Here is a 23,149-nt window from a genome sequence, read left to right on the forward strand (position 1 = left end):
CCAGAAGTTCAGTGCCTATGGAGGCTCTTCTTAACTCCAGCTTTCATCCTCACATTTAAAGCTGCCTTTTTGCTTTCAGCACATCCTCTTTCACGCCCCACACAGCTACCCCTCAATCTCCTGGCTGCTGCCCTCAGCCTTTGCCTGAGTCAGAGGAGGGGGGGCGGGGTGACCCATCCTTAGACACAGGAGAGTGGAAGCTTCTTTCTTCAACCTAGGCCTGGAGAGTGGAAGCTTCTTTCTGCAACCATCTTCCAAACAAACTTGGTTTTTGATTGTGATTTCTTCTCTCCGGTGGTGTTAAAACACTTTAACAAAGAACTGGGTTCTTAGGAAGCAAGAAAGCAGGAGGAAGGCTATGTCAGTCATAAAAGTGTGTTGGTCTAACCTTCTCCAGGCTGGAGGGGCAGTGGGTCCGTTTTAAACTTTTATGTTTCAACACAGGTAGTCTTACTGCTAGGGAGAGAGACTGTGTGAAAACTCCACATCTGCTGGACCCTGGCAGAGACTTGCTGCTGGATTTTAGCGGTTAGAATCCCAGTCTGCAGCATTATTGATAAGGGTGAAAAATTAGAAGTAGTCTGTAAATTATCAACAATTCAGTATGGAATACAATGTAATCTTATATAGTCACCAAAGAGAATTAGATACATATGTTGATACTGACATGACCAAAAAAACCAAAAAAAACAAATCCAAGATATTATGGACAAGGGAACAAAGCAAGCTAGAGAACTATTATGAGTGTCAAGAACACCTTTCTGGGGGCTTCCCTGGTGGCGCAGTGGTTGAGAGTCTGCCTGCCGATGCAGAGGACATGGGTTCGTGCCCCAGTCCGGGAAGATCCCACATGCCGCAGAGCGGCTGGGCCCGTGAGTCATGGCCGCTGAGCCTGCGCGTCCGGTACCTGTGCTCCGCAACGGGAGAGGCCACAACAGTGAGAGACCCGCGTACCGCAAAAAAACCCAACACCTTTCTGTACAAAAACCATCACTATGTGTGTGTATCACACACTTTTATTTGCAGGGAAAATGTCTCCAAGACGACACATGAAACTGTTAACAGTGGTGCTGACTGCTCTAAAGAGAGGGCTGAGTGGGACTTTCACTTTCTAAATATAATACATTTGTCATGTGTACATTTTAGCAACAAGCAAATGCCACATTCCTAATAACAAAAATAATAAAGGTTTTAAACATCATTTAAACTCTGGAGCTGGAACACTTTAATATTTATAAAATTATTTACATTCTGAGCTCTCGTCGCCAACATTCAGATTAACAAATTCTATCACCTCTCTAGGCTTTATTTATTCCTGACCCATAAAATGAGGCTACTGCTCAGGGTTATTGGGTAGCTAAATCAAAATGATGGCATGAGTTTTAAAAACATTTTAAATTCCAAGAAGCCATTATGTATATTGTTTAAGCTTCTTGTTAGCATGCTATCATTTATTCCTAAGGATACGCTCTAGGAAGGATCTGTGTTATGACTTTTCCAGGTAAAGAAAATTGGGCAGAGAGAAATTAAATTTCCCCCATAGATTGCAGAACTAGAATCAAATGCTCTGAGGTTAAACCCCCGCTTCATCCCATGCATTACCCAGAGAGAAGGTAGGTGAGTAGACTCTGTAGACTATGATTCCCTCCAAGGTGAAAGGGACTGGGTCTAGTCAGGAGCAGTAATAAGCACCTTTGGAACTATAAAATAACATACAACTGCAGCGAAAAATACCCCATGTGTTTCTTTTCCTGCAAAGTGTGTTGGTCCATATTCACCAAGGCCAATTAACCTTTTGAATTATGCTCAAATAAATGCTTTTATGCACCTAAAACCAGAGCAGTTTAGGAAAACTTCTTCAGAATAAATATTCAGGATTTTAAAAAGGAAGAAAATGTAGGTCTTGATTCAAACATGCATTTACCTGGAGGAAAAATAAGACTTAGAAAAAAGCAGGGACACTGATTCCACCAAATTGCAGAAAGGGATACTTCAGTCACTGGGAAGTTTCTGAGGGTTTGCTTGTTGTGGCACTGCTACCGTTATATACAAACGGTGTACAAACAAGTGGGTGGGACATGTCCTACCTGTCCCACCCAGCCATCGTCCCGTAAGTTATAACTCTTGCCAAGGCTTCAACAAATAAGAGGGCTCACTTCTAAATAAGGTGTGTGGACTCCAATTCCCTCAGCTTCAAGCAAGCATTTTTTTTTTTTTTTTTTTTTTGTCTGTGCCATGAGGCTTGTGGGATCTTAGTTCCCTGACCAGGGATTGAACCCGGGCCCACAGCAGTGAAAGTGTGGAGTCCTTACCACAGGACTTCCAGGGAATTCCCTCCATCAAGCAAATTTTTTTCAATATTTAAACATTCTTATATTTGTAGAATTATCCCAGTGTGATTTTTTAAATTATTCTCCCAGATTTAATTCACCAGAAATACATTTAAAATTTTTTAATCTGTATGTAGTAGGTATGATCTTAATGTACAAACTCAATTGTTACAGAAATATCAGTTTTTATTACTTTTAAGTCAATTTACTTCCAACTTCAAGCACATATGCCCCTAGGTTGGCAGGAAATTCAGTTAGTTATCCTTGAGTCCCCTTCCTATTACTGAGGTAGTATAAAGCTTCTGGGGTCTTACAAAGTACCAAGGCATTGGAAGAAACCCTTGTCATCAGTCACCTCTGCTCCTCAGTTGCTCCCAAGCCACCTATTATTCAGTCCTAGATCCGTGTGCTGCCATTTTCCCCAGAGGTTTTACTGCTTTCTCGAATATGCCAGAGCACACAGTACAGGTCCCTGATGTTTTCGGGAATTATAAATCTTTCTTTCTTACCAGTTCAAGGGAACTTCTTCGTGGCTTTCCTCTAAGGAAAAACTGGTCTCCACCATGAAAATACTTAAACTGATCTCTTCAATGGAGTTTTTGCAAAAGAGGAGCGATAACTGTTCAAAAATCCTTGAGGCAGCAAATTACAAATCATAAAGCTTGGGGCTGAGTGGGGTGTGGGGAAGAGTAGTTATAAAGAACAGCAACATAATTTGATAACATGAACTGTGACATTTTGCATGTCTTCCATGCTTTGTAACAGTTCAAACAGGACAAAAATACTCCTTCTCAGAATTGGGAAGAACTTCTTGCTAAAACCATCTGAGCTTCATACCTTTTCAGAGAATACCTCTTTGACAAGTGTTTCAATTTATTACATGGTTATTGGTATATTCAGATTTTCTGCTTTTTCTTTTTTTATTTGAATTTTTTTATACAGCAGGTTCTTATTAGTTATCTGTTTTATACATATTAGTGTATATATGTCAATCCCAATCTCCCAATTCATCCTACCCCCCATCGCGCTTTTCCCCCTTGGTGTCCATACGTTTGTTCTCTACATCTGTATCTCTATTTCTGCCTAAGCAAGAAAATTTTAATCAATGTTACAAAGTTCTATCAATTTCCCACTACTATGGGTCTAAAACCCAAATTTGAGATAGTATGTTTATTGATCATAAAAGATTGTCAAAAAGACTTCCCAGATAAATTTTCCTAAGTGTTAAAACAGGCATTTTAAAGATGTTTCAGCTATATAACTAAACAGTAAACAACTACCAATTACACTGCTCCTAGACATTAGTTTTAAATAATAATTATTATTCCTTGGGAGTATCATCCATGTCTCAAGGCAGGAAAAGACTGTCTTCTCAAAGATTTCTTTGCTTGGATAATTCAAATCAACAAACATTTCTTGAGCCCAACTGTGTGTAGTTCACAGTACAATATAAAGATGAACAAATGGAGGCACCACTCCCTGCCTCAAAGGCGTTCACCCGACACTCAGAATTAAGGCTAGGGACTTCCCTGGTGGTCCAGTGGTAAAGAATCCACCTTCCAGTGCAGAGGATGCGGGTTCGATACTTGGTGGTGGAACTAAGATCCCACATGTGGTGGAGCAACTAAGCCCTCACGCCACAACTAGAGAGAAGCCCACATGCCACAATGGAGAGCAGTGAAACCCACGCTGCAAGGAAAGATCCCATGTGCCACAACTAAGACCCGATGCAGCCAAAAAAATAAAGAAAATAAAGAAATAAAATAAAGAAATATTAAAAGAAAAAAGAATAATTAAGGCTAGAGATGCTAGGCCTAATTTGCACTTCCTTGAAAGTTGCAGTCCTATTAGAGAATCGCAAAACGCAATATTGCAGAACCCCGTGCAATTTTTGTCTTCAAGATGCTATAGCAACGGGGTCCTGTGCCCAATTCAGACATACTGGTGTTGAAGACGTGCTGCTCCAAACAAGTCGACCTTGTCATCAGGTTAATTCCCAAAGTCCCTTCTCCCCTCTTATTTATAGCTACTTATCTTTCTCTGCCTGTATTTTATGACTTTTTCCACATAAAGCATTCTCTAAAATATCTGGGGGCAAGCTTTCACTCCATGCTCTCTCAAGAGTGCAATAATACTGGAAGCACAGTTTGCAGGTCATCGTGAGAGGTCAGCGAGAAGTCCCCTGGTGTTAATCGCTTGAGTAATATTGTCTTCTCCTTTAGACCACACCATTAAATTGTTTTCATGACCCACAAAGGGGTTATTTGTATCAGGGCAAATGAGATCTGACACAAATTCACACTGGCTAATTTCAACCTAACAAAACAGTTTATTCCTATAGAGAAAAGAACAAGACAAGGACAAAAAATGTGTTAAGTCTCCATGATATAGAGGCAGAAGGGAAGAAATGTATTAAATAGATGGGTCCTATCAGAGCAAATGATGCAGCTTTGATGTGGTATCTGGAAGTTGTGAGGGTCTACCCTGCAGGTCATTCTCCTAGAGATTGGGCTTGGGGGAACACGTATTTTCTAAAGGTTTTTAAAGAAATGATATTTTCTATCAGAGATTTGGGTCTGGATCTCTCTATTTCACTGAACTTCTCCCATCTCTACACCAGCATTTTCTTTGTTCTTTCAGTCATCCAAATGTAAAATTCTGAAGCTGAAATCATCCTTTTGCTGCTCCCCTCATGTCGATATGTCTCCACCTTCTGAGGCATCTATCATTTTAATGACTTTTAATTCCATCTTTCCTTTTCTTTTCTCACTGCCATCACAGGAACTCTTGCCTCTGAAGTGTTTATGCATGGGATGAGGGCATTCAGAACACCCTGGTAGTTTTTCCAAAACATGCATGTCAGGGCTGTGCCAGCAGACCACTGAAGTAGAAACTGGTGTGTGTGTGTAGGAGGGGAGAGAGAGCTCTGCATATGTGGAAAATGTTGCCCGGGGGATCTTGATGCAAAGTACCACCACATTCTGTAATGAATTGTCTGGGTCCTCTTTCCTCAACCCTCCAAACCAAGCACTTCGAACCAGTTAGAGCCTATCTCTGAACAGGAGGAATCTGAAGAGCCCCAAGCCTCAGTTCAGCCTTAACCGTGGTGTCAGCCTTATATCCCTGCCCCACTAATTAGGTCTCCATGGTGACCTGACACTCAAGGTCTGCTGAGGCTGGGCCTCTCCCCAACGCCTGTCAGGGACCTTCCGGCCCCCCGCCCATCATGCATGCATCCACCCATGGTGATCCCAGCCGGGTCTGGGTCGATGATCAGGTTCCCGTTATCCACAGCCAGGTTTCCCTGACCCTGACTTCCAGCTGCTGCTCCCAAGAGGGCTGCCTGTACCTGGCTGCTGCAGGAAGTGGCATCTGTCGTCACCAGCTCTCCTGGCTGGATCCCAAACCCTTCCTTGGTGGCTCCTGGGCACTATTCTCGGGCCCGTGCTGCCATTGAGGACCTGCCACTTTACACTTTACTCCGTGGCACTCCCTCAGTACCTCCTTTAACAGCAGGCACAGGCCCAGAGTCAGCTCCCTCCCTCCACTATGACCCCTACAGCCCAGCCCCCGCCTGCCAGCCGCCCCAGCCTGCACCTGCTACAGAGATCGGACACTGGCAGCTTGAAGGGAACAGTGCTCTCCTCCTGAACGTGGCCAGCCCCCACCTGCACTACTTCCTCAACCCTACATGGGGCTCCTGCCATCACTCTGTGACCCTATCCTGGTCTGGAAGTGCAGGGGAAAAGCTCCACCTAGGTGGCCACCGGACTGCAGGGGCACATCTGCCCTCTCAGGTCTCCAGGCATCCACTTCCCATGCCAAGGGAATGCCCAGAGAGCTCCCTAGGAAACTCCAGAGGAGCCCACAGCTGCTAGAGAACTTTATCTCCCATGGAGACATGAATCCAGCGAGATTTGCACCTAGCCTTCCTTGCTCAGCATAGGAAGGGTGGTCTCAGCCTATGCCCTTGACCTACAAATGTGGAACAGGCATTACTGTGCTCCAAAAAGTCTTCAAGGGACCTTAAGAGAATGAGGCCTCTCCTACAGAACCCTCGGACCCTAGCCTACTGTCTTTTCCATTGTCCAGGGCTGCCTCTGGCTGATGAGCTCTGGCTTGGCTGTGTTCTCTGAATGGCCAGTGCCTCTAAACGATCCAAAGAGGCCACTCTCTCCTGAGACCCTGAGAGTCTGAAGCTTCTTGAGGCTGCCCTGAAATCCCAGCTTCCCAGAGCCTAACCCTGGGGGCTTCAGAGGGGCTGCAGAGCCAGATCCCAGGGAACTCCTCGGTTTAGAGATCCCCATCCTTCTTTGCCAGATCCTGAAGGCCACGGCTCCTCCACTCTATAATCACTGAGACCACCCCCAGGCTGAGCCCAAGCATCACTTTTCCATCTGGGGAGGTTAAGGCCTAACTCTCCCACCTAACAGTGAAGTCTCCTATGTTACATCATTCCTGAGATTGAGGGAATCCAAGAAAGCCCTCAACTTAAGAACTTCCAGACTGTCCCTGCAGGGCTCCCAGGCTGGCCAATATTTCTCCCAAATGACAGAAATCCAGAATTCAGGGGTTGGTTCTTGGCATTGTCCCTGGGGACTGCATTCAGCGAGACTCCCTGAGTCGGGAGGGTCTACATGGCCCCTTGTTATACAGAGGCCAACAAAGAAGAATCAGGAATCCTAAAGATTCTCCAGGCTCATGCCAATGCTGCCGTCTCTGAACTGCAGGTTGCCTTAAAGCAGAGGAACAAGATTTCCCCTCCAAATGAGGGGAGTCCAGTTATTACCCCATAAATTAGCATTAACCTCTTGTAGGACCACTTCAATGTCCTTCTGAGGGTCCATTCCATGCTACTGAAGAGACACACTTTCAGCTTCCAAGCTGCACAGAGAGTCAATGGAGCGCCCAGAACCACTCAGGTCTGCTGTGCCACTTCAACATCCTTATGTTCCCTAGTCTCGGTGACAGCACTGAACTCCACTCGGAGATGGCTTTCAAAAGTCTGCCATGTCATGGTTAGAGAAGAGGCCATGTGAGGACACAGCAAGGAGACATCCATCTACAAGCCAAGGAGACAGGTCTCAGTAAAAACCAGCCCTGCTTGATCTTAGACTTCCAGCCTCCAAACTGTGAGAAAATAAATGTGTGTTTGTAAGCCTAAACAGAAAGGCTTGCCATGTGTCTCTGGAGAAACAGCGAGATACCTAAGCGGCCATGCAGATCCTAGGAACTTGGCTACATGCTTTCCAGCATCTGGACCCTCAGGAATAAACTCACTACAACTCCTTTGGAACCCAGAGCCTTCCACAGAACGTCAGACCTAGCAATGAGGAGCCCCAGGATTGAGGAGCTTGAAACGTGTCCTGGGGAGGAAAACACGGACCTCTCAAAGGAGGAATTATTCGAGTGACAAGTCCTGACCTTTCGCACAAGGTCCACTTGCAGGGTTCTTGAGGTGACCCAGTCATGAGGTGGAGTGCTCTGAATACAGCACTTATCTCATAAGCCTTGCCCTGGACCCAGACAGGCAACTCAGAGCAGATACAGAGCAGGAACAGACCGTTCCCTGACTCCTGGGTGAGTCCAGATCTGAAAGCCCAGTAACATATAAGCTCTAAGCGAGAGCCCTGGGCCTGTGTCAGTCACACAGCCCCACTTTACCTCCCATGAGTACTCAAGCCTGGTGATAAGGAGCATCACCCTTGAAACAGGACCCTGGAAACAGGCACAGGCCCCAGTGAAGACAAGGAAGCCTCTAAGAAAACACCTCTCTCGCAATCGAGGAGACATCATGAAACGACACACATGGCTGGTCCTCGTAAAACTGAAGGAGCAGATTCAATGAGACCTAAGTCGTTCAAAGTGCTGTGCATCACAGTAGCTGGGTCCTGGGCTAGTTAAGGTCAAGGGGTCAAACTCAGCAGCCAGGGCCAGCCCCGTGGGCATGAAGCCTGTGCAGTCACAAGTCACTCACAAGGGCCCTGCGCCTGGCTTAAAGCTCTGCTGCGGCCGCCTTGAAATCCTAAGCGTACCTTTGAACTTATTTTTTTGTAAGTAAAGTTTGACGGGACGATGAGCATGGGTGTGAGTAGAGGAGAGGTGCAGAAGGAAGGAAGGCAGCACTTCTTTCCCCTGCCTTTTTGTTATAATTAAAAAAAAATTTTTTTTTGAAGTATAGTTGATTTACAATGTTGTGTTAATTTCTGCTGTACAGCAAAGTGATTCAGTTATACATAGATATACATTCTTTTTTATATTCTTTTCCATGATGGCTTATCACAGGATATTGAATATAGTTCCCTGTGCTATACAGTAGGACCTTGCTGTTTATCCAGTCTATATATAATAGGTTGCATCTGCTAACCCTAAACTCTCAATCCACTCTCAGTCCTCCCCTTTCCTGCCTTCTTTACAAGAGGTCCACAAATTATGTAGCTGGACCTGTCAGCAGCCCTGATGTAATTGCTTCCCAAGTAACATAAACTCCAGGTATTTTCTGGAGCTCCCTCAACCTCTAGCCCCATGCCTCCCAAAGAAATCTCCTTTGATGCCTTAGGGTCACTCCTCACACAAGTCAATTCCCATCCCAGCTTTACTTGCTACCCTCTTCAAATTTCCCCCAGCTCAAAACAAGACCACTGGTGAGAAGCAGGACATAGGGGGCCTGCATTCCAGGAAGAAATCATGTTAAGATACCCTAGGGTTAGTAAGAAGGATCCTGAGTGGCAGTAGGACCATCCCTGTGGTTATGAAAAGGACAAGGATGGAGGCTGGGACAGCTGCCTCCCAGTGACCCATCCAGTAAATATGTTTGTTAGTTCATTATATAAACATTTGTTGAGTACCTACTGTGTGCCAGGCACTTCAGAATGAAGGTAGACACAGTCCTGACTTTGACAAGCTCCCAGTCTAGTAGAGGTAAGGGCATTTAGTAAATAAATTGTAATAAAGTGAGCTAAATACTTTTATGCATATAAATAGTGTGCTATAGAAGCACTGCATAATTAACTCTGCCTGAGAGAGTCAGACAATATCACAGAGAAGGATCCTGAAAGATGGATAGGAGTTTGCCCTGCTAAGAAAAACCACAAGGAGTATCAAGCCATCCCTGCATTCCTCCAGAGTGGTGGTGAGAAGTCTGACACAACGGAAGCATGGGCTGGCGGGGTGGGTGTGAAGAGGCATTTGGAAAAGAAGACCGGAAACAGAGCTGTGAAAGGGGTCTTGCAATTCCAGCTAAGGCATTTGAGTTTTACGTAATATGTAGGAAGAGAGAGAAAAGATCAGAGTTAATTGTGCTTTTTAGGAAGATCCCTCAGCTGGTGGTATGGAGGAAGGCCTGGAGCAGGGAAAACAGGGAGGAAGGAATCCAGACAGACTCAATGTTAAGCAACAGTATGGCTTCATCAGCACGGTCTTAGTAGAGTGGCAGGGTCAGAGCTAGCTTATCATGGTTTAAGGTATTAAGAAAACAGAATAAATGGAAGGACACAGAGCAGTAGTTAGAAAAGGGAGGTAAGATCAAGGGTTATATTTCTTAATGACCAAAAATAGAGCACAGGAGAGCAAGAATAAGGATGAGGCCCCTGGGGAGGTGGGAAATGATTCTCACAGAAAAGCTAGAAGGTTACAGGGGGGGCCTTTGTAGGTTGGCTAAGCCGGTGAAGGGAGGGAAATTAGGGGAATTCATGCCAGGTAACTTCTATCTTCTTGGTTAGAAGGAAGCAAGGAAGGAGAAGTCAGCTGGGAGGGGGAAGGGCAAAGCTGAAAAGCCTTAAGCGAAGTGGGAAAAGCTTGATTAGGTCCAATCTTGTTTTTGCCAGTCCCCTGGCCCTGAATCCTAGTTCAGTTCCCATGATGGATTCCTGCTTCCAGATCTCTCTGACCTTGGCCACCTGCTTATTCCACCTTTGTCTCCTACCAGATTTCCACAAGCTCATGCTCCCCTTCTGCTCCCCTGCAGTCCCCGTTGGTCCTCCCTGGCTGTTCCTCCCTCCCCGTGTAGACTGGGCCTGCTGGTGACAGATGTACTTTCCTGCAGCACCTACTATGACGAGCCAGCTCTGTCTCTCTCGGGCATCTGAGCTACCTACCGCCCACAGAGCCCTGGGCCAATCCCAGCAGTCCCCTAAGTGATCTCTCCCTCTCCAGCCCACCTCGCAGCTCCCACCTTCTTCTCAACCCACCAATACCCCAAGATCCTACAGGGGCTCTCTGCTGCCAGATGAGGCAACTTAGCTATGGGCTTATGACTGGCCACAGACCTACTTAACTTCGCCTGCAGGGCTTTTAACAAAAGTTGAACTGTCCCGTTAGCCACAGGTGCCACCCCTCCCTAGTGCCTTATTCCTACCCTAGGCCCAATCCACACACCAAGGTGTTCTACTCAGTCTCTGTAGACACTTGACAATAAAGTCCACACAATCTCAGGACTCAAGGCCTTCCAATCTCTGGTCCAGTCACTTCTCAAACCATGCAAAGCCCTTATTCCAGAAACCTGCCTCTGCCCTGTTTCCCCCCTCCTCCCTGTCCCGGCCCTGGCATGGTCTCCCTAGATGTATGTATGCCTGTCTCCTACCCTATCTTTCCCCCTATCGGTAAGGCCTTACCCTCTCCTCTCCACTTGTCACACTGAGATCCACTCATATCCCCTCTCTTCAAGGAGGCCTCCAAAGACCATCCAAACCCACAGCACTATTTGCCTGGACCCTTCACTTGGCTCTTGTATATAATTCTTTGTTTCTTTTTATCTATATTTCTTTTTCCTATATTTCTTTTTATCTTTTTTGGGGTAAGCTTCTTCATTCCTCAGATAAGCCTATAAACAGGGTTCCCTATAAGTCATTCGCCCAAAACGCCACACGGAGCAGATCTGCCGTGGTGTAATTTATCTCATACGTAACCCAACCGTTGACTCAAACCATGGCTATCTCCCGACAACCATAAAACTTCAGAGCAGCACAGATTCGTAGCCTTCAGGACAGAGGCCATGTCTTAGAGTTAGTATACTGCCTAAAATCAAGTAGGTACTCAATAAAAAAGCAGAAATCTCTTCTTGTTAAGAAAATGTAAAGGATAAAATAGGCCCACCGTAAACTCTCTGACTTGATGGAAATAAACAACTTATTGTTTATCACTGCCACTCAGGCACCCAAGCACAGGTGTCTTTCACCAAAGCAAGAAGAGAGACCCACAAGAAGCAGCAGAAACTAGGAAATCCGGAGCTCTGGCCCCAACACTAGCAATGATTTACAAGATGAACTTGGATAAATCTCTCAACAGATATTGATTTTCTAGGTAATGGGATCTTTCCTTCTCACACTCTGCAGAGCTATGATACCAGTCTGGTGAGGAGGGAGAAAGAGTAGGTACCTGGCCTACAGCAGGGGGAAGGGCTGCCTACCTGGTATACCCCCGCCAATACTGCCTGGTTTGCCCACCCTTTATCCCAGCTTCCATGCTGACCCCTAGGTCTGTGACATGCTATGATTCCGGCAAACACCCTTTACTCCTAATTCCTCCCCAAAATGTTTGCTTTAGCTACACAGTGAATGCAGTCCCCAGTGGAAATTTTAAAAGTACAATGTTAACACGGATTTGGTAAAAATTCTACCATGGATCAACATATACCTTGCTGTTCCAGGTGTTAAGTTAGTCAAGTGATGTGACAGGTAACAACTACATTCTCCTTTGGCAGAAGTCAAGGCCCTGAGAGAGGGCCTGACTGAGTTCTGGAACTCTAACCCTTCCAGGAGGCTGGGTGCAGGAGAGTTGGATGTAGTTGGGTAATGAAACTTCTCTGTTAAGTGAAGTAAGTCAGACAGAGAAAGACAAATGCTGTACACACCACATATATGTGGAATCTTTATAAAAAAAACAAAACAAAAGGCTGAGTTCACAGAAATGAAACAGAATGGTGGGTACCAGAGGCAGGGGGAGGAGGAATGAGAGATGTAGGTCAAAGGTACAAATTTTCAGTTAAAAGAAGTGTAAGTTCTGAGGATCTAATGTATAGCATGATGACTGTAGTTAATAATACAGTACTGTATACTTGAAAGTTTCTGAGAGCATCTCTTAAGCATTCTCACCACAAAAAAGGCACAGAGTTAACTATGTGACAGATGAAATGTGTTAATTATCTTGATCTTGGTAATCATTCCTCAATGTGTATGTCTATCAAATCATCATGTTGTGTACTTTAAAAATATACAATTATATTTGACAATTACTCCTCAATAAAGTTGGGGGGGAAACAAACAAAGAGGTAGAACTTGAGAAGTGTTCCTGTACCTGGTACTCAGGAAATATTCAATAATTGTTCCGGCTGAAGAGGAAGGTTTCAGGTTTCTGAAAAGATGAAAAACCAGGAAAAAAAAAAGAGTTCTGAAGGAGGGAGTGTGATAGGGAAATAAAAGAAGCTGAATGGATTTAGAAGAACAGAACTGAAGGGGTATATGGAGGAAACAGAAGCAGGAAGAAGGCAAAACAGTGATTACACCGGAAACGACGACAAAGATCTGGTAAAATGACTTTTGAACTGACTGCAAAGGAAGGCATCTGAAACAGTAAAGCAGGAAAAAAATAAAAGAACCAAAAGCCAGACTCAAGATAACAAAGGGCTACGTACAGCAGAGGCAGAAGGGGAGGAACAGACTCCTAAAACTGTGGGGTTAAGAAAAGATATCAAGAAGCGCAGCCAATTTGAAAAGGTGGGATGGAGAGGCATACAGTGACTGATTTTTTTTAAAATTTGCAGCTATCTTCCCTTTAACATCAGACGTTGAGGTTTTCTCAGTCACCACGTTCCTCCTCCGAATGGAGGGGTCTGTCACACTGTATTGTTGGGGGCAGCACCTGGGGAGCGATTACATTTTTGCCTTCATTCATATACAGCTTGCCTGGGAGCAAAGGTCCCTCTCCCGAAGGCCCCTGCTGCAATGACATGAAGCCCAGAGGAAAAGCGTCTGCCACAAAGGTGCTCCTTTGATTAGCTGTTTTCAAGACAAAAGTACAAACACCCCTGGACAAAATGTACTGAGTAGTGGTGCCTGGGTGGCTTGACTCTGAAAAGAATTAGTCATTCTGATATGACTGCACAGCAACAAGCAAACTCTTGAGTGCCAAAAATCTGATCGTTTCACTCAGCGTTTCTTAAAGCAAAGCTTTAACTTTTTTTTTTTTTTAACAGATATTTGATTACAAAGGCATGCAAGGCAGCAAACATTGAAAGCAGGCTTCTGTGATGTAGAAGCCACTACAAGGTCACAGAAGCTAAAAACAAACGTTTCAGAATTCCTGGGGACCACAGTTAGTTTCTCTTCACTCCTAGTTTCTGTGTGTGTGCGTGCGTGCGTGTGTGTGTTCCCAATTCTTTTCAGACAAAGGGCAAATTTCCCAATCCTAGTAAAGGTGGTAATAGTACTTGGTTAACTAGGAATCCTGGTAGGATTCATTAGCAAGATGGGGACAGTTTCTCATGAGGAATGTTTTATAGATCCACACACAAGATGTTGGTGCTATATTACAGGATTCTTATTAAGCTAACACTTGATGGTCAGGGTCTCACTTATCATGTTTTATTCATAAATGTTGCAAAAGCAAAATGAATTATTAATGCAAAGATCATTTGGCAGAGATAGGAATCATTAACAGAATTTCACCGGCACTGGGGGCAGTGGGGTGGGGGGGTGGTGGTAGAAGATGGTTTATAGGGACTTAGCAACGCAAGCACAGAGCTTTTCAGATCTGTGGTGACCGTGTTTTCAGATTGGCCTGGGTCTCCAGGAACTTAACTGGTGCCATTTGTCTGCTGTCGGATAGCCTTTGCAAAGCACATCCAGTTAGCTTCCTCCTGGCTACTTGTCCACAGTACAAAACCTGCCGTTATGATGGCGCCAACGGTAGGTCCCTAGTCCCCCTCTCCACAGTACCTGTGACATTACTGGGGAACAAGCGCACTCTGCTTGAATACAGGGCAAGGCTCTTCAGATTACCTAACTCTTCTTAGTACTTACTATGTAAATTGTTTAGTACTTTCTATGTGTCAAGCACTACACTAGGTATTTTAAGTGCATTGTCTCATTGTTTCCATAAAAACTTGCCATGCCAGGGGTACTGATATTATCCCCATTTTACAGATGGGAAAACTAAGTCACAGGGAGGTCAGGTGAATTGCTCAGGGTTATGCAACTTGGAAGCTGCAAAGCCAGGATTTAAATCTGGTTCCCTCCCTATTCCAAAGCCCCTACTCTTGCCATATACTTTAATGAACATAAAGTTTGAAGAATGTGGAGCTGTCATTCCCTGGGAGATGTCATAACTGTCACCAAGCTGCAGAATCTTTAAAACAAATCAAGAGCAAGGTAAACATCGAGAGATCAAGTACCTTTACTGAAATAAACTTAACTAGAAATTAAGGGAGATACAAGTTATAAATGTCATTACCTGGGTAGATGTTGTTCTAGCCCTATCACTTTCAAGAGGCTGCTAATTAACCTTGAAAAATTGGTTCCTGGAGCCAGTCTGCGTGTATTTGAATCTCAGCTCTGCTACTAATCTTGGGCAAGACACTGAACCTCTCTGGGCCTCAGTTTCCTGGTAATAATAACAGAACCTCCCTCATAGCGTTGTCATGAAGATTAAATGCCATAAAACGTGTCTCAGACACCATGTATTGCACACGGTGAATATTAACTATTATTATTTTTTCCAGTATGGGTCTATGGGGAAGATGCTTAAGTCCATCCGAGTTTCCTCATCTATTAAACAGATCTCCAGGGAGCTGTCATGAGGGTTAAATGAAATAAAATCCTAAAAGAGTGTAAGATGCAGACCTCCTCATAGTAAGCAATCAACAAATGTTCATTTGTTTTCCTCTTCCCAAGAGAGACCTCTGTTTCCCACCCTATGAAATGGGATACCCACTCACTCCTCTCATGCCATTGTTTACCTCACAGGCGTGTAACAGCCAGAGCGTGCCAAAGGTCAGGCTGCACATGAGGAAACCTGGGTTCTACTTTTATTTCCGCTTTTGAAAAGCCACTCCTCTAAACCTTGATTTCCTCACTTATTCCTTGTTATAACCTCAACAAGTGTGTTCCAGACAGCGTGCTACATGTTAGATATGCAAAGGTAGATAAATAAGGTACAGACCTCAACTTCAAAGAATGTACACCCTAGTTCAAGATAAAGGCATGTAAACTTCAAAGAATGTACACCCTCAACTTCAAAGAATGTACACCCTAGTTCAAGATAAAGGCATGTAAACAAATGAAGTACACTGATTGAGGTATGGACAAGATAGAGAGTGGCCCAAAGGAGGTAGGATCAGATTCATCTAGGCAAGATTCAGAGAAGATAAGCCCTTGAGTTGAATCTTACAAGATGAATGCAAGTTTCCCAGGCAAAACAAGAGGAAAGGTATTCCAGCTGAAGCAAAGGCCTAGCAGTGTAAAGTGAAAAACTGTAAATAATTACCTATAGCTGAGTAGAGGGTGCATTTAGGGGAGTAGGAAGAAAATAGGATAATGCTATCTTCCCCACTTACCATACAGAATTTCCATGAGACCAAATGAGAATAATGTATTAAAACACTGAAAAAGACATAGTGTCGCAGAAATGTCATGTATGATTGTTAGTAGTACTCCAGCAAGGCTTATATGGCACTAAGTTTTCACCCATTTCCTAGCATGAGAACTCCTGGTACTGTTTATCCTCTTACCACCACTTTGTCTCCCTCACCTCTCCCCTGAGAGAAGGCAAGGTGGATTCAGCATTGATCGGAGTGGAAAAGTAGAAGGGAGAAATAAAAAATTCCAGCTCTTTGTTTCGATGACCGCAAACCTTTTCAAAGTCCCTTAACTGTAATGTTGCTCATATTTTTGAAAAGCTCTATCCTTATTGGCCAAAAAAGTAACCTGGACCCTAAGACCATGGCTTTTCAAATGTTCTTCACTATAACCCATAGCAAGATATATATATATACACACACACACCATAATCCAGTCTCACACAAACATTATGAAATACACTTATACCTACTATATGCAATGCACTCTGATATTTTCTCTTCTTTTCTACTTTATGTCATTTTTTAAAAGTGTCAGTAACAGTCTCCTAATTGAGTTCACTACTTGCTAGTAGGTCACAACTTACAATTTGAAAATCACCATCCTAAGAGACAGGAAGGTTTATGAAAGATTTCAAAAGTATGGTTCACAAATCCTTTGAATCTTTCTTTTCTTTTGCATTTCAAGATACTGCAGAATAAAAGAAAGCCCAGCCCATTTCCTGGAAAATAAAACATCCATGTGTGCACAGTTCACATCGTATGTTGTTTGACAATAAATAAGAGGTTTCCACACGGGGTATCTTGTGTGTTTGGGGTTGCTGTGACTGATTAGGCTGGCTGACAAGTAAGATTTCAAAATACAGGAGTCTCTCTTGGCAGGGCCTTGGTGCCCTGTGGAAAGTAGGATCATATGTCTCCAATGTCTTTTCGATGAGAACATTCAACAAGCAACTGGTGGTGCAGTCGTTGGGAGTCTGCCTGCCGATGCAGGGGACATGGGTTCGAGCCCTGGTCTGGGAAGATCCCACATGCCTCGGAGCAGCTGGGCCTGTGCGCCACAGCTGCTGAGCTTGAGCTCTGGAGTCCGTGAGCCACAGCTGCTAAGCCCGTGTGCTGCAACTGCTGAGGCCCACACTCCTGGAGCCCGTGCTCCGCAATGAGAGAGGCCACTGCAATGGGAGGCCTGCTCACCGCAGCGAAAAGTAGCCCCAGCTTGCTGCAACTGGAGAAAGCCTGTGCGCAGCAACAAAGACCCAATGCAGCCAATAAATTAATTAATTAATTAAATTAAAAAATAAGCAACTTCTTTCACGTAAAAGGCCCATCACACATTGTAACCCAGAATTGAGCAGCATTCTGCCTCAGGGCTGCTGAAATGGGAACACAATGCCTAGATGCCTTTCCGGTCACACACAGATTTAAAATCCACCCCACCATCATCACTACGACCCATCTGGCTCTGTATGCTTTTTGTGTTCAACCAAAATCCTAAAGCCAGAAAGAAACACAAAGGTCATCTGGTCTACCCCTCTCCTTCCAAAGAGCATGGCCAACTAAACTTTTCTGGCTCATAGCTGAGTTATTTCCCCTTGTACCTCAACATGCATCTGAGTTCCATGGGGCCTTCCTTGTGTTACTGCACAAGCTTTACATGTCTCTGCCATCACACTGCTGATTATACTGTTTCTCCTACACAGAATTCTTTCCCTCCTGCCAATACAAATCCCACCCATCCTTCCAGATCACACCCCAAGCTCCCTAAGAAGCCTTCCCCAAACTCTACCGCCCCTAATTATCCATTCTTCCTTCTCTGAAATGAGATTAAGCTAACTGAATACATGCAGCCCTTTGCCTCTTAGATGCTATTTAACAGACAGTTGATATATATTTATTGATTAACTTTCTAAGACTTAAAAGAAGTTACATATATAAGAATCTTTAATCTTAAATTAACCTTTCCTACAAAATATATATCAAGGAGTAAACAGAAAGGTTTAGCATTTTATCATGAAGATATTTAAATCAGGTAATCATTAATGAAATAAGTATTAAGCTATTAATTTCCATATACTCAGAACCAATGACTACAGTGATGGTAGGTCCTGCCAGTCCTGTTGATTTTTCTAATGCATATACTACCATATGAGAGACACCTGTATTAGGCAACCAAATTCTTACATGTACCAGATAGAGCAACTAAGGGGCTTCCTTCCTAAGGAGCACCATGAAAGATGCTCTCATGGAAGGGGACTCTGTGCTTTGATACACAGTCAATCCACGAACTCTGTGTTGGCTTTGGCTACTTACTGTCATGGTAGGATTACTGAATTTCATAACTTGGAAAGAATTTAAAGTTTACCTATTCAATCTCAGATGAGGAAATTTAACCAAGAAAAGGTGAGCTAATGTGCTTCAGATCACCCCTGTAGAAAATCCCAGAGGTGGGGCTAAAACCCAAATCTGTTATCTGAAGAAGTCAGGAGCTGGAAGCCTAAAAACCTCATACCACCTAGCTCTTCGGTTTCATTTCCCCCGTCCCCAAACTTCTTGTCTTCCACCAGATCCCTCTGTCTCACCACTGAGGAACTTCCCCAGGTCCTCCACACCAAACTGTCTTCCTGATGTTAACCAATTCCCCAATGTTGTTTCATCTTGATGCCCTGACTTCTCTTAACCTACTCAGCAATTTCACTGTTTCTTCTGGTTTTGTCCTTATCCAACACCACACCCGCCCAAACCACACAGCTGTTTTAAGCCCTTCCATACATTCCAGACAAAGTTACATATGACACTGAAGCTGGTGACCATGATGACCATCTCACAAAAAGTCCTACCTAGGATGACAGAAGTTTTTTTGCCATCTCGTGCTGTATATAATACAGAACATGCTGGAAAAAAGGTTTTCTCTTTAATTAGGCAGGTAGTTTCTCAAGATACAGAGCCAAGCAAATGATTGTGCTTGCAAGTTAAGCAGGGAAAGCAGCAGAGTTGCTGACACTACCAATAAATACCAAAAACATCAATAGCTCTAGCTCAAGAGTGGAAAAATGGATTAATGTGATTACTCTTTTTCTTACTGTTGTCTATGTTCTTGTCAAGACACTAAAAGGAGAATGAGGCAGTCAAAGCAGAAGACAGGACAAAGAGGAGGCCAGTAAAATGTCCAAATAAAGCAAAACTAGCTACAGAGTGGGGTAATAAACATGTGGACTCCAAAGGCCAACTGGTCAGTCTTGCTTCCACCATTAACAACAAATGACCTTGGGCATACTTGCTTAAACTCTCCACTCAGTTTCTTCATCTGGTAGGGGGATGACAGTAGCACCTATCTCACAGGGTTGCCATGGGAATTAAATAAGTTAGTATCTGTAAAACACTTAGGACAATGTTTGACACATATTAAACCCTACATAAATATTTGTTAATGAAAATAAATCCTCAGTTTGAAATTATTTTAACTATCACACTATGTGTCTGCTGACCTCCAAATCTTATTAGCAGTTTCAGGACCTACAGACATCATGATGGCTCCCATACCACACCATATATACCCTGCATCCTCCGTTATGAATTGTTTCCCAAGAATTCATTTTATAGTTCATTCATTGGGAATTAAAAGGAATATACTCCTGGCTCTCTCTCAATAATGGTCCCCATGGCTGCAGCCACCACACATGGTGAGAAAATTACCTCTCTAACATAGAACACAAGGCCTGTGAAGCCACAGAAGTTGTTTGCCCACATATCACAAATTCTACCTGTAACCCGGGACTGGAATTGGGGCACAACTGGCTACCTGCCATAGAGAAAACAAAATGAAGGGAAAATTCTTTGCCCCAAAAGTATCTTCTTGGTCCAGGGCTCACAGTGGAGAGCAAAACCCCTCAGAGCTGTTTAAACTCTGTCTTAAAGACTCTCCTCCCTCCATTTCTTCATTTCCTTCTCATCAGGCTCTTGGCTACACTAGTTTTGATCTTCTCAAGGTCACCTAACAACTACCACTCTGCTAAGACTGCATCTGGCTCCACCTCTCAGGAGTATTAACATTGCTGATACACCCTTTCCTTCTCACAGCTTCCAGGCCACCGTATTCTCCTGGGTTTTCAGGCTTCTCCTTTTCCTGGGCTCTCCTGACATTGCTTCCTGCCTTCCCACCCTCCCTACGTTGGAGTACCCCAGGACTTGTTCCTCGGTCCTCTTCTCTCTTCCATCCACACTCACCTCCATGGTGGGCTCATCCAGTCTTGTGGTTTAAAATACCATTTTTTCCCCCAAACGACTCTCAAATAGAGATCTCCAGCCCAGACCTAAATCCTCAACTCTTGATTCAATAGGAGAAATTTAATTCACTGTCTAATAAAATCCTAAACTTAGCTAGTCCAAAGCCAGACTCCCAACCTTCCCTCCAAATCTCTTCTGTCTTCCGCATCCCCACAAATGACGTGCTCCACCCTCCCCTCCTCCTCCCGCCTTTCTTCATACCTTACTGCTCAGCAAATCCTATTGACTCTACCATGTAAAAAAATCTCAGGGGCTTCCCTGGTGGCGCAGTGGTTGAGAGTCCGCCTGCCGATTCAGGGGATGCGGGTTGGTGCCCCGGTCCGGGAAGATCCCACATGCCGCGGAGCGCCTGGGCCCGTGAGCCATGGCTGCTGAGCCTGCGCATCCGGAGCCTGTGCTCCGCAACGGGGCCCGCATACCGCAAAAAAAAAAAAAAAAAAAAAAATTCAGAATGCAACCTTGTTGCATCACCTCTAGACTGCCCTCTGGTCCTAGTCATTTCCATCTCTCTTGAGTACTGAAATACCCTCTTAAGCAGTTCTCTGTTTTTACCCTTGCCCCACTACAGTACTTCCTCAAAACAGCAGCCAGAGAGATGCCATTAAAATTCAAGTCATGGGAAGCAGCCGCATAGCACAAGATCAGCTCTATGCTTTGTGACCACCTAGAGTGGTGGGATAAGGAGGGTGGGAGGGAGGGAGACGCAAGAGGGAAGAGATATGGGGATATATGTATATGTATAGCTGATTCACTTTGTTATAAAGCAGAAACTAACGCACCATTGTAAAGCAATTATACTCCAGTAAAGATGTTAAAAAAAAAAATTCAAGTCAGATCACGTCACTCCCTCCTTCAAAACCTTCCAATGGCTTCTCCTCCTCTCCCTCAGAAAAGCAAAGGCTTTGTGATTAACTGTGCAGCCTGACTGAATCTGAGTCACTCCACCTATACCACCTCAACTCTCTGACCTCATCACCTCCCACCCTCCCTCCACTCCACTCCAGCCACACTGGCCCCCTTGCTGTTCAGCCTCCTACGCTCACTGCATCTCCTGCCTGGAACACCCTTCCCCCCCACACCCACATGGTTCACTCCCTCATCACTTTCCCATCTTGGCTAAAACGTCACCTGCTAGGTGAGGCTGTCCCTCACAACACTTTTTAAAATTGCAAACTATAACAGCTTAGCACACTCCTTATCTCTCTTCCCTGCTTTATTTTTCCCCATTAGACCACTCAACATCTTATTTTACAAACTTTATAATAGAATATACTATAAAATTATTTTGTTTGTCCCCATTAGGATACTTATATTTTCTTCCCCTATTCGAGTATAAGCTCCAGACAGGTGAGGGTTTAGGTCTGTTCATGTTCACTGCTGCATTCCTACTACCTAGTAAGTGCCTTGTATACAGCAGGTGCTCAACAAATATTTGCTGAATGAAGGGGAATAACGGCTGACTTGGTTCCTCTTACCTAAGACAGTCATCACCGTCTTCATTAGCTTCATGGGTGTCCTCCGGTGGCTGATGGACCCACTTGTGTGCGGAGATAAGACGTTGGTTTTCCTCTTTACGTACATGTAGATCCGCAGGTACACCACGACCATAATGAAGAAGGCCATGAGGTTGGACACACTCCAGAAAATGAGGTAACTCCTGCTATAAATGGGGGCCAGGGAAGAGCAGGCCGAGATGTCACAGAGGCAATTCCAGCCCAATGTGGGGACAGCCCCCATAAAGATGGCAATGGCCCAGACGAACAAGATGAGCAGCGTCACTCTCTTTTTGGTCAGGTTGCTGTGGACTCGCATCCTCATGATTGACATGTGCCTCTCCACGGCAATAACCAACAGATTGGTCAGGGAGGCTGTTAAGCTAGTGTCCAGAAGCCCCTGGCGGAGAAACCAGCGGTTGACAGTCAGAGTTTTTGAAACTGGGCCAGTGTTAAACATCAGGTATACATAGGCAATTCCAGCAAAGAAATCTGCAGCGGCTAGGTTAGCCAACAGGTAGTAGAAGGGGAAATGAAACTTTCTGTTTTTGATTACTGCTGCGATGACCAGAGAATTAGAAAAAAAGATAAACAGGCAGAAGAATGTTCCAACACACAAAACAATTACAAGCTTCGTTCCTGTCCACTCATCGGCAGTGTCAGTGTTGCTCCTATTATAAAAAAAGTCCATCTGCTTATCATAGTAGCACTCATTCATTGTGGAGAAGAACTGAACATCCTAGAAAGAAATTTAAAGAAGAAACAAATATCACTCTTTGGAAAAGTCAATCACTAAATCACCAATTGCCATTGCTAAGCCCCTTGTTCTAGTCAACCCCTGTTCATCCTTCAAATCTCAGTGTAAATGTCCTTTGCTCCAGGACCCTGGCCCCCGACCACCTATCACAGCATTTATCTCATATCAGTCATCGTTGTCTGTTTCCCAGGTTAGGTGCAAGCGCAGTGAGGGAGGGTCTGTGTCTATTTTGTTCATCATGATAACCCCAGGACCCATCTGCCCTGGCTGCCTCAAGACAGGTATTTGCTGAATGGCTGGCTGGCTGGTTGGCTGAATGAATGAATGGTCATGGAGGCAGGAATAGGTCAAATATTCTGAGCCTTGCAATAATCCCCCCCGCACTGGTAACAATTATAGCATAGCACGTTAAGGCTTCTCCTGGTGGTTTCCAGCTCATTTCTTACTTATAGGTTCTGTTCATTAATCAAGGGCAGGTTGGTAATGCCAGGCACATTCTTGCCCAGATAACAGGTGTTGAGTTACTCTTCACATGACCAAATGGCTTCCCCAAGAGATTAATTTTCTACCACTTCTGATTCCAATCCTGATCTGCTTTTGCCATCTTTTAGTTTCAAACTACAATGACAACACTTGTTAAGCATGTGGTGCAGGGCTGGCGACTTTGGCCTCAATCCTCCTTCCTTACCTTTTTGTTCACTTCTTTCTTATTCTC

General features: G+C 44.4%; 1 protein-coding gene across 1 annotated transcript in view; it reads right to left on the bottom strand.

Moving 5' to 3' along the window:
* Positions 1-22,395, bottom strand: part of LPAR3 (lysophosphatidic acid receptor 3) — a 45,983-nt gene extending 23,588 nt beyond the window's left edge. Inside the window, exon 1 of the mRNA XM_032604210.1 lies at positions 21,660-22,395. Coding sequence (XP_032460101.1) covers positions 21,660-22,395 — 736 coding nt within the window. The remainder of the gene's footprint in view (positions 1-21,659) is intronic.
* Positions 22,396-23,149: the final 754 nt, after the last annotated feature.

The sequence above is a fragment of the Phocoena sinus genome, chromosome 1 (assembly GCF_008692025.1).
Source record: "Phocoena sinus isolate mPhoSin1 chromosome 1, mPhoSin1.pri, whole genome shotgun sequence".
In the NCBI taxonomy this organism is placed as follows: domain Eukaryota; kingdom Metazoa; phylum Chordata; class Mammalia; order Artiodactyla; family Phocoenidae; genus Phocoena; species Phocoena sinus.